General features: G+C 36.9%; 1 protein-coding gene across 1 annotated transcript in view; it reads right to left on the bottom strand.

Annotated features, from left to right (window-relative positions):
- DNER (delta/notch like EGF repeat containing) overlaps nt 1-14,178 on the bottom strand; it is a 114,540-nt gene that overhangs the window by 6,585 nt on the left and 93,777 nt on the right. The window contains exons 8-11 of the mRNA XM_062499214.1: nt 12,953-13,177; nt 5,495-5,617; nt 3,182-3,295; nt 2,007-2,138 (exon numbers count right to left, since the gene is read on the bottom strand). Of these exons, the coding sequence (XP_062355198.1) occupies nt 2,007-2,138; nt 3,182-3,295; nt 5,495-5,617; nt 12,953-13,177 (594 nt within the window). The remainder of the gene's footprint in view (nt 1-2,006; nt 2,139-3,181; nt 3,296-5,494; nt 5,618-12,952; nt 13,178-14,178) is intronic.

Here is a 14,178-nt window from a genome sequence, read left to right as displayed (position 1 = left end):
ACCTCTCAAGGATGCTGATGACGGCAGATAATTCAAGCACCCGAGTTGAAATCTTGAGTTTAGTGGCATCTGTGGATAAAATCTCGATCTATAGTAGAAATGCAGGGAATGTACAAGGACGGTGAAAAAAAAAGAAATCCATTTTAGAGGGAGGTGGTGAGAAGGCCTGAAGCTGTAACGCATGTGGGTTTCAGCTGGGCAGTTTGGAGAAATGGCTGCTCTTTGTCACAAGAGGGAAGGTTGTCCCAGAGACCTCCCAGTTTAGGGGTGCTTCGACTTTGTCCACAAAAGTGAGCTGAGCTTAAGGACTGACTGTTTCTCTTATCTTTTTCAGAGGTCAGTAAAGTTTTGATCAGCCTGAGTCATTCAGTGATTTAATGTTTCTAAAGAGCTGTTACTGCAGTTTGCCCAGTCAGGGTATGAGGGAGGGAATACAGCTGTGCTCTCTGCAGTTTGGGATGGGCTTCTACGTCTATTCTGCAGCACATTTATCACACATAGTGGTTTCTGTCAGGCTAGGCTGAATTCAGATCTAATGTGTGCAGATATATGGCAAGACACTTCTGATTTAGATTTCATGTCTTCCATCTCTGGATGACAAAAATGAGAAAAATTTCTTCCCTTTTTCGTCACCATATCAAAATATAAAGATTAACATCTTATACTCCAGAGATTAGAAACAGCATATGACAACTCAAAATCACAATATTTTCAGTTGTTATATTAATGTTCATAAAATTAATTAAGTATAAAATTTCAATGCACACCACCGTCTGTACTAGAAATTCTTCATAGTGTTAGTTTTCAAGTAACCACATGGTTTGGCACACCTCAGTAACTATATTAATAATTGTAAAAGTGGCAAAGGTAATGATATTAACAAATAACTAGCAGGCATTAGAGAATTCATATGAGACATTTGTAAGCATTTTTACAATGAATGCTCTATTAACTTTTTAGGCAAATGTATTTCCTTTTGAAAGGAATAAGATCCTCTTTATAATTAAGACAAATTTAATTCTATTTAATTGGAATTGCTAATACTGGTAAGGCCCATAAGATGATATTTAAAAATATCACAATTCATCCAGGCAGCATACAACTTGTCTAGTTTGTTGTATATACAGCACTTGGAAACTAAAAATAACAGTCTGACAAGAAGATAACCCTGAAATCCTGTTAAGGTAGTCACTTCAAGCAGCTAAACCAGCTGGTGAAAAGTGAGAAACTATAAATAGGGTGGTTCTACAAAAAAGATTAAGTACCAATAGCCTCCTTCATGGCCAGTAACAGAAAATCACAAAGGATAAAATGTGATCTCTTTAGTCCAAAGACACCCAAATACCAGTTTCTTGATAAGCCTGGCTTTGTGTCTTTTTCTAGCATTTAGAGGGATGGTCCAATACAAAGTTAGCATGCAGTGTTGAAATTTAATTTCCATCACATTATTAACCATTATGTACAAACTGCTAAAAGAATATAATAAATATGGCAAAGAGAACTGGAAAGATGAACAGAAGCACATTTACTAATAGATTCATATTTCAGAGCTCAAAGAAATCCATTGCACCATTGTCTCAACTCCAGTGAGTTCAGAAGTGTTGCACCTGTTTATAAAAGAGCACAATATGGCCTTTCTAGATAGGACAAGAATTAAGTTCCCTCCATCCTGCCAATTCACAGCTCAGGGAAAGGCTGAGGACAAAGATCCTCACATGGCTACATGGACCTGTAGAAGAAAAATCTGCAGATCAAAATACTTTGAAATTCCTTCTGCAAAGTGATTTCCTCAAAATCAATCAAAGCAGGTTGCCCAGAAACAGAAGTTTTTAACTTTCACAACCAGTTTTGAAATGCAATGGCCAAAATGAAAATGAATTTACCATGATTTTGTTCATTTACATACAATTCAGAGTATTTGTGCAGATAGGTATTCAAGGATAAATACAAACTTCATTAATATAACTTCAAGTTTTTAGAAATGCTTAGAGAACTACAAAACTTACGTATTTCACAGTTTGCACCAACCCATCCATGAGGACAATGGCAGGTGTAACCACCAGCCTGATCTATGCAAGTTCCAGCATGGTGACATGGGTTACTGTCACAGTCATTTACATCAAGTTCACATTCTTCACCTTACATAGGGAAAAAAAAAAAACAAAACTAAAATTATGTATGGCAAGTGCTTGATGTAGCAGGTACATCTTCAGTCATTTAAATTCTCTCTTGCTGCAAAACACCTTGTAGTGCAATACATCTTTATTCTCAGAACATCAAAAGGATTCCAAGAAGGAAGTATTACCCTTATTCAACCAGGTGAAAATAAAGCCTGAGAACTAAGGGACCTGGCTAACATCACACAGACTCTGTCTCATTTCTCTAGATATAATTTCCATCCCAAGAAAATGTGGTATAGCAGATGATCACAGATATTCTGATACAATAATGTAGATAATCAGTGCCTGAAAAACTGACACTGTACAATGGAAAGCTAATTTAGTTCCAAAAACTGCCCTTTAATTAGAACTGATGAAAAAGCACAATTTGATCTATAAACCAGCTATGAATGAGTTTACCTATTACTCTCACATTGGATATTACCTTACATGACTAACAGAACATCAAATTGTAAATTACCTTGACAACAGATATTTGGATTACATCAATCGCATCAGTCTAAGTACAAAGCCAAAAGATTAAATTAGTTTCTTACCAGTACTCTGAAAGTGTAAATTGATTCATAACAAGTACTTTAGGGCTTTAAGCAATTGCATATTAAGATTATGGAATAAGCTGTTTCTTGAGCACACAGTAGCTAAGGTCACTGTTAAAACATTTTCCAGTTTCAACAGTGTCCAATTAGTATGTTGGGTTACCTGGAAATCTTCAAAATACTATTTTTAAAATGCAATCTACTCTGAAATAGTAAGGTCATAAGCCGTGCTAAATAGCTATTAGCTTTGTGAAGTCACTTTAGTAACAGGCTTTTTTTTTTGCTGCAAAATTCAAAGCAGATGTAACTAATATCAAAAATTTTTCATTCTCACTAGACCGCTTGCAATACAGCAAAGCCCAAATTAATTCCTTTCTTGAAGAGACACAGCCTTGGTACTTGTCGTCCTCTAGACACAGTGAACAATGACAACTAGATGTTCTGTGTAACACACAAATCACTTGCCTGCATATCCAGGTGCACAAATACATGTAGCATTTAGACCTTCGCTGTCACAAGTGCCACCGTTCTGGCAGTTGATGTTAATACAAGGATCTTTGTATAATTCACAATGCCTTCCTGAAAAGGAAAAATCAGTAATTGCCATTGACATGACTAATACTGGCAGCATGGAATCAGTACATGTGATAACTTGACTTCACTTGGATGAGTGTGCAGACTCCAAACCTGTCCTTCTGGGTTAATGATGTCATAACACTAAAGCCATGTGGTTCATGCTGGCTAAACTTTTTACACTCGTGCCTCCTCTCCGCTTTTCTCACAGGCTGTGGGCTAGGAGAGGCAGTAAATGTCCATGAAGAAACATATAATGAAGCATAAATGGATCAGTTATCTAAAATTCTTCAGTAACATGTCAAAAATAATTGTCTTGACTAAGAACTTTATGTAAAAATTTATTTAATAACATACATAAGCATTCTGATACCTCTCATTATCAGATGCTGGAAATGAGGAATATATTTAAAAAATATTCAAATATAGAGTTAAAAATAAATAACTGGATGGCTCTACTTCATGCCACTATCCTCACTTTTTCATGCCCAGTGTAGGCCTCATGAATCCAGCAAGTTTACCTTGGAGAAGACAGTGCAAGCTGCATCTGGCATACAAAACATAACACAGCATATTCCCACCTAGGGTCCAGAAGAGAGACTCCAATGCCACTGCTACAAGCATTATTTTCTTGGGGTCTACTGTTCAGATAAAACTTTTGTGTATATATATATGTAATATGCATGCACACATACACATACTCACTACAGACCTGCCAAAATCATTTTGCTGACATTTGTGGTGTTAGCAGCAAAAAGGCAGAGCACTCTAGCTGAGCATCCTGTGGGTGAGGACCAACAGAGGCAGCAGCCCATAGGTACCTGCTGGCACGAGCTCCAGCCCTGCCCAGCCCAGCCCTGAGAGCTCTTGTCTGTCTGCCAGCTTCTGCAGGCAGAAGGGGCAGAAGGGGCACCGCAGATGGGCAGGGCTGGGGTGGTAGTGCCAAGATTGAGGCCTCTGATGGCCCACGTCGATCTTGAGCTGGATACCTCGGGTCTGTTCCTTGGTGCCACTCAACACCTCATGTCCTGGAATGGTGGGAGCTCAGTGACCAGCAAAAGCTGCTTACAGGACCAGGTGTCCTGCTTCCATTTGCAGTACAATGTGCTGTGCATGCCGTGCTTCCAGCTGCACCCACAGGTCGGGTGAGAAGATGAACATTATGGTGAACATCATAGTTAAATGCCGCTTAAACTGTCATGAAAAGCTGAGGGCCATTTCCTCACCGGGCCTCTAAAATGATGAATTCTGTATCTACAGTCAAAGAGCAGTGCAATCACCAGCGTGAAATGCATATTTAGCCTCTAGCAGCTATTAAGTGAGCATTAGTTATCAGCAGAGATAAGGACTGATATGCTTAATGAGAAAATGCTGGAGCAATGTTCCTTAAAACACAGCCATTCTGTGTAGAATATTTATTTATTTATTTGTAATCCTAATAGCATATAAAATTACAAAATGTTCTCACAGCACGATTCAACACAGAGTACACTAAAAAAGTACCACTTTAGTCTTCCCCAGAAGGACTTGTCACAGGCCACTGATACGTGTTAATTTGTTTACAGCTGAAATCTACTGTGAGAGAAAAGATTTTGTATAGCCAAACAGTCTTCTCATCTACCTTATAAATTATTTAAGAAATGTAAAAGATGGATTCCATTTGAACACAGATGTAAGACTAGCTGCAGTTAACATGGAAAAGCACAGACCTACTACTCTCTCTAGGTTTTACAGTCTTCTAAATGATCAAGATAAAGCTTTTATTTCTACTCCTTTGTACTAAACTATTTCAAATACTAATCTTTACTTATTATGTTTTTAGCTCACTTCACTTGAGAAAATAAAAAAATAACTTGAAAGCTCTCAGTTAAAGGCTCCAACAACAACTGATGGAAAACCTATTTAACAGTTATGGTTTTTCTAAAAATCTCATCACTTTCTAACAAATCTTAAAAACAGCAGAAAAAACTACACCTGAGAATAACAGAGAAAATCCGTTTGTGCCCAGACCAGGACATGCATTCCTCACAGAGGAGCTAAATCTTAACTATTAATTCCAATAAAGATTAAGGGATCAGGATCAATACTGAAGTTTTTCTCTGCTAATTTAACATGGGGGATATATTTCCGCTCAGGATACATCTCTCTGTTTGTAACAGAAACTACCATTAAAAATGCAGAGAACAATTGCAAACCCCAGCCTACCTTCATATTCAGCAAGGCACACACACTCGTAGCTGTTGACAAGGTCTCTGCAGGTGGCTCCGTTCTGGCAGGGTGCAGAGAGGCATTCATTGTACTCCTCCTCACAGTAAAGGCCATGGTAACCTAAATCACATGAAGAGGAAACAAAAATAGTTATTAAACACTTTGCAGTAAAAATGAACAATTAGGCAACTATAGACCATGGGCAGATGCTTGCTAATTTAATCATACTGTGGAAAGTGGTGAATGTTAAGACACTGATTTTAAAGGCATCTGTTCCCCAGGTGAAAATTATCAAGAAAATATTGGAAGTACAGTGTTCTAAGAGAATTCCCAGCTCTTGTGATAAACTACAATGAGGGGTAAGGACAGAGGCTGGTGGCAGAGGCCAGAAGCAGCAATGTGAATACCCACTCTGTGAAAAGAAACACAGGAATATTGACTCTCTCCCAGCTCCTTTGGATCCTTGCATCAAAGCCACTGTTCATCAAAGAGGTGATAATTGTATAACAGTAGTTGCATGTTTTAGCATTAATGCTGTACAAAGCTCTGTAGAAGCATCAAGGTACTGCCATCTTTACAGCATTCCCAAGCCATAGGCAGGTATTATGGGCTAATTAGGTAAACATAGAAAGCACAAGTAAAGAAAAGCTACATGGCCTGTTAACAGCCTCTGAGACATTCCTATTATGAAATAAGAAAAGAGTGAAACCACCTGAAAACAGCACCTTTCTCATTATTTAGTGCGCCACACAATCATTAGTCATAACAATAGCTGAAATTACAGATGTGGTGTAGTCTATGACATATTACCATGCACTGGAACAGTGTTCATGTGCTTATAAAAGTTCATAATTACATAAAAAAATATTAGATGACTGAACGTACAATGAATAAATATGCAGTGGGCATGAATACAGATGCCAGGAAAAAGGCCTCAAATACAAAGTATAGATTCTGCAGTGTGATTTTACTTCTCAAAGTAATCTCTAGTTAGTAGCAAAAGTCATAGGTATGAAAAGAGGGTAACTTCCATGAGCAAAGAACCAAAGAGAGGGGTATATTCTCATCTTAGTAAGTGGCAATCAATCTATATTTAGTATCCTAGTCTAAATTTTCCCAAAATTCTCATAGAATCATAGAACATAGGACAAATGCTACCTTCAGACACCATTTGCATTCACTGTCTCCCTCACTATTATGGATAATTCAAAACAAAATATTATGAAGATACAATTGTCAGTACTATTCAAGACACAGGGACAATACCATCCATTATGATTTTCAAAAAATTGTCCTTTCATAGGAAATAGTTGGACTAGTAAGGTATTAAGAAACATTTCAAAACCACTTTCTCCAAAGCTGTCAGCCAGGCAATAGAAAATTAATTGTGCTAAATGTTATGGTTTTCTTGCTAGCCTACAATGATGTTTATCTAGCTTATGGGTGTATGAAATAGCCTTATGTAGTGAAATCTATAGCCAACATACACACCAAAATCAGACAGGAGAATCAGGAAAAAAAAAAAAAAAAAACAACAGATGGGAACTCCCAGTGTTTAACACCAATATAATTAGATATTCTCAGAAAAAAAGTTTTCCACTTCTCACCTTTCCAAGAGAATGAAGGGAATTTGTGACTAAATAGTTGTCTAGTTTCCAAAATCAATATGAACTATGGTATCACCTCCTCAGGCTGCATTCAGCCCATGCTGCCAGACACTGCACACAGCCAGGGAAAGATGTTTCCTCTCTCCACGAGAGGGCAGGTCTCACCCACGCACAATCCACCCTCATCCTCCTCACCCTGGGGCCAGCAGCTTCCTTCTGCTGGGACTGCTGGGATTAGAGAACGTTCTGCTGTGGGAAAGGCATCCTTCTCCTCAGGGAGATAAGAGGCACCTTGTCATTCTTAATGAGCATTTCTCCTTGTATTACTGCTTTCAAATTTTACTGATATATAAACCCTGTAGTACACTGAATTCATACATATATCTTCAAAAGGAATACATAAATAATTTCTACATTTTTGTTGAAGCATTTAGATTGAAACAGGAGCAGTTTTCATAAATAGCTTCAGAGTAATGGATTCTAGTGTAGTTGCTTCCTCTCTTCCTAGTAGTGTTACAATTCTTCTGCTTTTATATTTACAGCCAATGTCAAATTGAGCTCTTTGCATCTTTTGTGGTGTGCAACATTTCTGTGGACATATTCAGAAAGAAAGAAAAAATACCTACACTAACAACACTTCTCCAGCTACTGTGTCCTGAATAGGATGGAGAGAAAAACACAGGAGGCATTGCAGCTTCGAAAAAGGGCAACTTTTCCGGGTCACGTGAAATTGGAAAAGCCTTCAGTAACAGTATCTTCATGAACTCAAGCAGAACTCAAAATGAAGGTTCAATTTTGATATGCTGTCTTCAGAGGCTGAGGAATGGACAGGGAACTTAAAAAAAACCCCATAAAATAGAGATGTCCCTATGTAACCCCTTTTCTCTCTACATGACAATCCCTGTGCTACTGGTCTTTACAAAAGCAGAAACAGATCTGTTGCCATTCTTCTCTTGATCCTCAAATTCTTCTTCCTCTTTCTTAAGCAACAGGAAGGGTGCCTGGAAGAGAGCAGGTTATTTTCCTGATGCTTTCTGGCATGGCTTTCAGTTACACACTGAACCACACTCTCTTTGCACATGGCTGTTAAAAACTGCAGGAGAAAATGGGAAAGGGGGCCCACAATTTGTGTCCCACAGGATGATGAAAAGAAAACACTGGTTTTGTCAAAGCCTCCAAGAGCAAAAGATACAGCAGAATAATCTCTCAAGAATATCTGCATTATCAGGTTAACAAAAGAAAGAGGCAAAACCTTACTCTCCCTTTAGTAGTCAATAAATAACAAATGTTTTCAGCCTTTTTAGACACTGACTCCTCAATAGTGATTCCCTGGGCTTATCCATACTTAACATTTTACCCAATCAAGGCAGCAGAAAATAAATCCCATCTTAATGGGAAGGCCTAATGGGGTACAATGCAAAACAGCTCTATTTTGCAGGGAACACCAGCAGTTCGTATCTATGGCTGTTCACTAACACAGAGTTGCATGTTATATAGTCAGGAAATAGATGTGTTCAGTTAAAGTCTGAGCTTATACAGCAATTAAGTAAGAGAAAGAGAGAAGAATGCTCCAGATGGCAGGAAGGTAGGAAGCCATGCTCACCAACCATGGCCAGATTGCATGGAAGGTTGTCTTAATGTAAAAGTGAAAACAAGATGAGGAAACAGAAGCAATAATGAGCTCAGAGACAGTCAGGAACTGGAATTAACCTAAAGTCACTCCTTCCAGAGCTCACATATCCTGCCCCAGTTACAAAATGTGAGAAGGGAAAAGACAGAGAAAAGAAAAATTGCAACTGCTGCAGACAAATGTTGCTCTGGCCTCTGCTAAGACACTAAAATAAACCTATGTTCCTAGAACTGTCTATTAAGCTGCATGAGCAGTAAAATCAAGGGAACATACTCCATGGTGCTACTTCTAAAGTTACAGACACTTTTTATACCCTGCAGAACTTTTTCTGAAACTTCTCTTTTCCTTTTTTCCCCAAATGTTCTATATATGCCATCATATATATTTATACAGAGGGCAGGTGTTAATGTCCGTACATGTGCTTTTCAGTTTCAAAATTTGTATCTTTGAAAAAACCAGATCCAAGACTTTGGTGTGATATTAAGCCGTGCAATTTCTATCTACATTTCTCCAGTTCAGACCAGACAAAATTAAAAATACTATATTAAATATTTGTATTTGAAATTTATAATGGTAGCTGTATTAAAACAATTGCATTTAAAGGGTGAAAAGGTTTAGAGGAGGAAGAAACTGTTTTGGGATTGAGAGACTAAACATTCTACAAACAGACACAAAGGGGTCCCACTAGTTTTACCAAACTGACTCTAGATGAGAAATCCAACAAATGAGCACAAGAACTTTTATTAGATTTAATTCTTTAATATGAGGTAAGAAGTAAAAGGTGACACAAACTCTGAATCCAATGTCCAAACATTAAGTATTTCTTTGTTACCTGTAAAGGGTGAGGTGATAAGTATTAATAATTAGGATGTGTAAACATATAAAGAAAGATTTAAGGTAAGGTTTCATGTGCAGCTGAAAAAATCACACATACACACAGTACAAAGCAGGTATGGTTGCATAGGCTTGGGAATTCCACAGAGCCCCTCAGCAGACATTTGAAGTCTGTTAAACTTGGAAATAAGTTTATTTCCACTTTTCCTTCCACTCTGGAAATAGGAACCTTCAAAAGCATTAGACTGCTTTCCAAGTTAGTTTATACAAATTAACTTTCCTCTACAAGCTATTAGATGAAAAGCAACACACACCAAAAAAAAATTAGTAGCAAATGTCTGGCTGTTCATGTTCTGCAAATTGTGCAGCTATGCAGTATAACCACTATAATTTATCATTCTTCACATCTGTGCGCTGGCCAAAAAAACAAGGAAGCCAAACTGCCTACCAAGCAAGTAGACTTGCACAGACCTTGGACTAATTGGAACTATTTAAAATCCCTCTCTTGTTTAATTTTTGAGGCAGAAGTAAAACAGATGAAAACCCAAAATCCAATGACACTGTAAAACAGTGCATTAAGGAGGGATAGGTCACACACATAAACAAAAGTCTTAGGCACTTTGTTTCTAAGTTTTACAAAATTATATCCTCTACAAAATGCCAAAAAAAAAAAAAAAAAGATATTACTTCCTAGAGCTCAACACAAAATTGAAGTGACATATTCCAAAGTTTTTAAAACTCTTTCTCAGACATATCAGATAATTAACACAGAAGAGGATTCTAAAATGCCATTTAACAACCTTTCCACTAAAATACCTAAAAAAAAATAACATGCAGCAATTCAGGGATATGCCTGAAAGCCTCTTGTACAAAGAAGTCATTGGTCTAGGAGCTGGCACACTGATGCTGAGAGCCTGCAAGTCAGAAAGCCTCAAGGTCACAAGGCAGAGACCATTTTTTACTGGTAATATCCTCACTATTAACCCTTGATAATGCTACTAAACTGTACACAAATTTTATCCATTCACTTTGCAAGTAATGTAAGAGATACAGTCAAGTCTCTTCAGGCAAAATTGTAAATAGAATCCAGCTTCTTAATATCCCAGAGACATAACTACATTACACACCCACTCTAGCAAACTGCTTTCTGATAGAGATACCAAAAATGTATTAGGCTATGATTTGTAGTCATTACTTTAGTTCAGGGCTTTTTTAAGGAATTGCAACATAGGAATCTTCAAGTTTAATTGCTGTTATCTGCCTTACACTCAATAATTACCCAAACAAAGTATATGTCACAATGCCTTCTATGTGCTGATATACACAGAAGTTGACTGCCACTTTTCTATTGTCCTTTCAACTCATGGGGAAAATATCTGAAGATAATTGATTCAAATTCTGCTGCTATGACTTAATGAAAGCCCATAATGATATGTTCATAACAGTGAAAAGTCATAAAAGGTACAATAGAAGGAAACATTCTGTCTATCCCTATCTTGCTGCCACTTAGGTGCAGTTCTTAAATGACCTTCTGAAATAAATTACCCAAGTCTTTAAACTATTGACAGATTAATAATGAGCTCACATAATTTGGCCTCTAGTTCCACCTCTATGTGAAGCAAGTAATGTTATTTTAAAAAGTGCAGTTTACAGCAGCCAACAAAATGTTTGGGAAAAAATAATTTTTTTTTTTAATGTCCTACATGGAGCAACACAGAAGAGTTAAACTAAATAAGTGCCACATATGGTCCTGGGTACAACCTCTAAGGTTTCTCATCCCTAACTTTTAAAAGCATATTGTTCAAATAAAAATAAGTTTCCATAACATGAGAGGTCTAAGACTACTTTGAAATCCTGAGAGAAACAGAGTAATTTTGAAAAAAATCAGACCATGGAATTCTAATTAAGTTTAGGTGACAAAGTTCTGGGAAAAAGCTTTTATTTGATCCAGAGTATTTGTAACTTTTCTTTGTTTGAGCTACAAGCAAAGACTATGCCGAAGATTAAAACTTCCCTGGATTTCTTGGAAAAAGAAATGTCTAGTTTTTCCTACTATTAATGACAAGTGCTGTTAACAAATGCATTATAAGGTAACTTTACTATGGTATTGTCTGCATTTCACTTTCATATTTTTCTCCTTTATAAAAGAGTATGTAATTTAACTATAAATCTGTCAACTCCAACAAAAGATTTCCATAGCTTCTGGTAATTTGTGAGTACCTCCCAAAAAATTTCTGATGATCTGTTTCATGTCTCTAAACAGTAGATAAATTCTGATACCACAAAAAAATGCTGAATTAGTAGATTTAATTACAAATCCCTATATTCACAAATATCTACAAATAGATTGGTAGGATAGACGCACATCCTGCAAACTGAGATGAAAGAGATGAAGAATTGTGACTGGTTTCTCACAAAATAAGGAAAAGCAGCAGAGAGAAGGTATTCCTCTGAAAAGAATGTAGAACAACATCAATGTCACAGCAGAGCTGCTATCAAATATCGCTCCTTAGTTTATCCCTTGTACACTAGAAATTTGTTTTCTCCTTCATGCCTTCAGTTTTCAAATTTATAGCTTCATAGGAACAGACTAAAAAAAAAAAAAAGGTGCCAAAATTATTATTCAAGTGAAAACAAAGACTGGTGCTCACTCTAAGTGCTTTAGTCTGAATGTGTAGCACTGGTTATCAGACATTTTAGCTGCTACTTCACCTACTAATTATCATTGCTAAAATGGATAAAGGGAGCTATAAGCACCCCAATATTCTGTTATATTGGTACAAGGATGAAAAAATCTGGAGCTAAACCAGAACACAGAACTACTAAGGTTGCTACACAGAACTCTTGACTGTCAGGCTGTGCTGCCAAATAGCTCCCAGCTGAGTCTCCTTACTCAACTCACCTGAGCAGCCCTGCTGGATCTTCTCTAGAGAAACAATTTATGTAAACATGGATAGCAGATCCAAACCCTTTGGAGTAACCAATGTTTTTCCTTCTCTACCTTTTTTCAGTCACCTTGTCTGTTTTTTCTCTTTCCTTAATGATAAGTATCACATTTTCCATTCTGTCTATCAAATTTTTTAATTCCAACAGTGCTGATGCCTTGCCTAAAAAAGATTTATCCTGCAGGCTACAGTTCTGTAATACAGCTGTAGAGTTCACTCAAACCATATGGATCTCTGTGGGTATTTCAGTGCTCACACTGCAATTTTTGGCTTTCCAAGTGCAATGTGTAGATTTCTATCATTACTCTAAACAGATAGAACATCTGCTCAGTCTGTTTTATGGACTGAAAAGAAGAAAAGGAAGTCATTTTAAGCTATATATGGAACCTACACATAAAATATTAGAAGAATTACAGAGCATGTAACTGTTGGTACAAACCAGGGATACAGAGGCATCTGTAGCTGGTTCCGACGCTGCGACAAATGCCATGTGCACACGGATTCAGAGCACAGAAGTCAATCAGCTGAGCACATGTAGGTCCTGTAAATCCAGAACTACAGCTGCAGGAGAAAGCAAGTCTGTCTGCATAACAGGTTCCATTGTTCTGGCAGGGAGATGACGCACAAGGGTCTATTTTGTCCTCACAAGTGTTTCCTAAAAACCCTAAAAGAAATAAATGGATTTGATAAGTAAGCATCCTGATATGCATACAATTTTAATAACTAAAGCACGTCGAAATAAGCCATTCCTTTTTTCTATGAATATTATAAAATTACAAATTTCTTACATAATAAACTCTAATATTGCCCATTAACATTCTATGAAAAGAGATGCTTCAGCCAAAATCATACTATAAATGATTAAGGCAGTGAATTTCACAAATATTTGCTGAAACTGACAGTGCTTATCTGCTTTCTGAGTGAATCTGGCTTGAAAAGCAGAAGAGATTTTCTAAAGATCAGGAGCTGGCTACCCTAGAAAAAAAGAAAAAGCCCAAACTCACCTATTCTTCCCAACGGTTAACGTGTATGTTAAATATAACAATCTCTTAAATTTACATGGGTTTATTGAGTTTCAATAATTCAAATAATATCTTTTACAAGAACAGACTTTTCATTAGCAGGAGAGAATGATTTATTGAAACAACCATTCCAAAAATGGATGTAAGGAAAAGGATATTCTTGCAAGGGAAGTTTTAATCAGCCATAGGGAAGAATAATGTTTCAATAAATTGCAGTAACTACAGCTTGTATCTATACATACACATACACCATGGTTACATACACATACATACACATGGTTACATACATCATGCACAATGCATGGTTATTGTATCCTAAAGCAAATCAGAAAAGTGTATTCAAATTCTGGAATCCTTCAAATAAAAGAGTCAACTTTCCTTTCAACTATTTTTTTTTTTTTAACAAGTATTTGCTCCATGTAGACATACCATCATTTTTCAGGCTTAAAATTCCCTGGAATATCTTACATTGTCAAAAGGTTCTTAATATTACAGTAGAATAATAAACAAAAGGTGAGCAACCACACAGAGCACACTACAGAAATCTACTCACAGAATTAACAAAACTTCTATTAATGGAACTAAGAAAAGATGGGGAGGCCACAATTGCTCTGTGAGTTCCAGACAAAGTAGGAATTTTTTG

This window comes from Cinclus cinclus, chromosome 10 (genome assembly GCF_963662255.1).
Source record: "Cinclus cinclus chromosome 10, bCinCin1.1, whole genome shotgun sequence".
Lineage (NCBI taxonomy): Eukaryota > Metazoa > Chordata > Aves > Passeriformes > Cinclidae > Cinclus > Cinclus cinclus.
The sequence above is the reverse complement of the archived record's forward strand: the minus strand, read 5'-3'. Positions and strand labels throughout refer to the sequence as shown.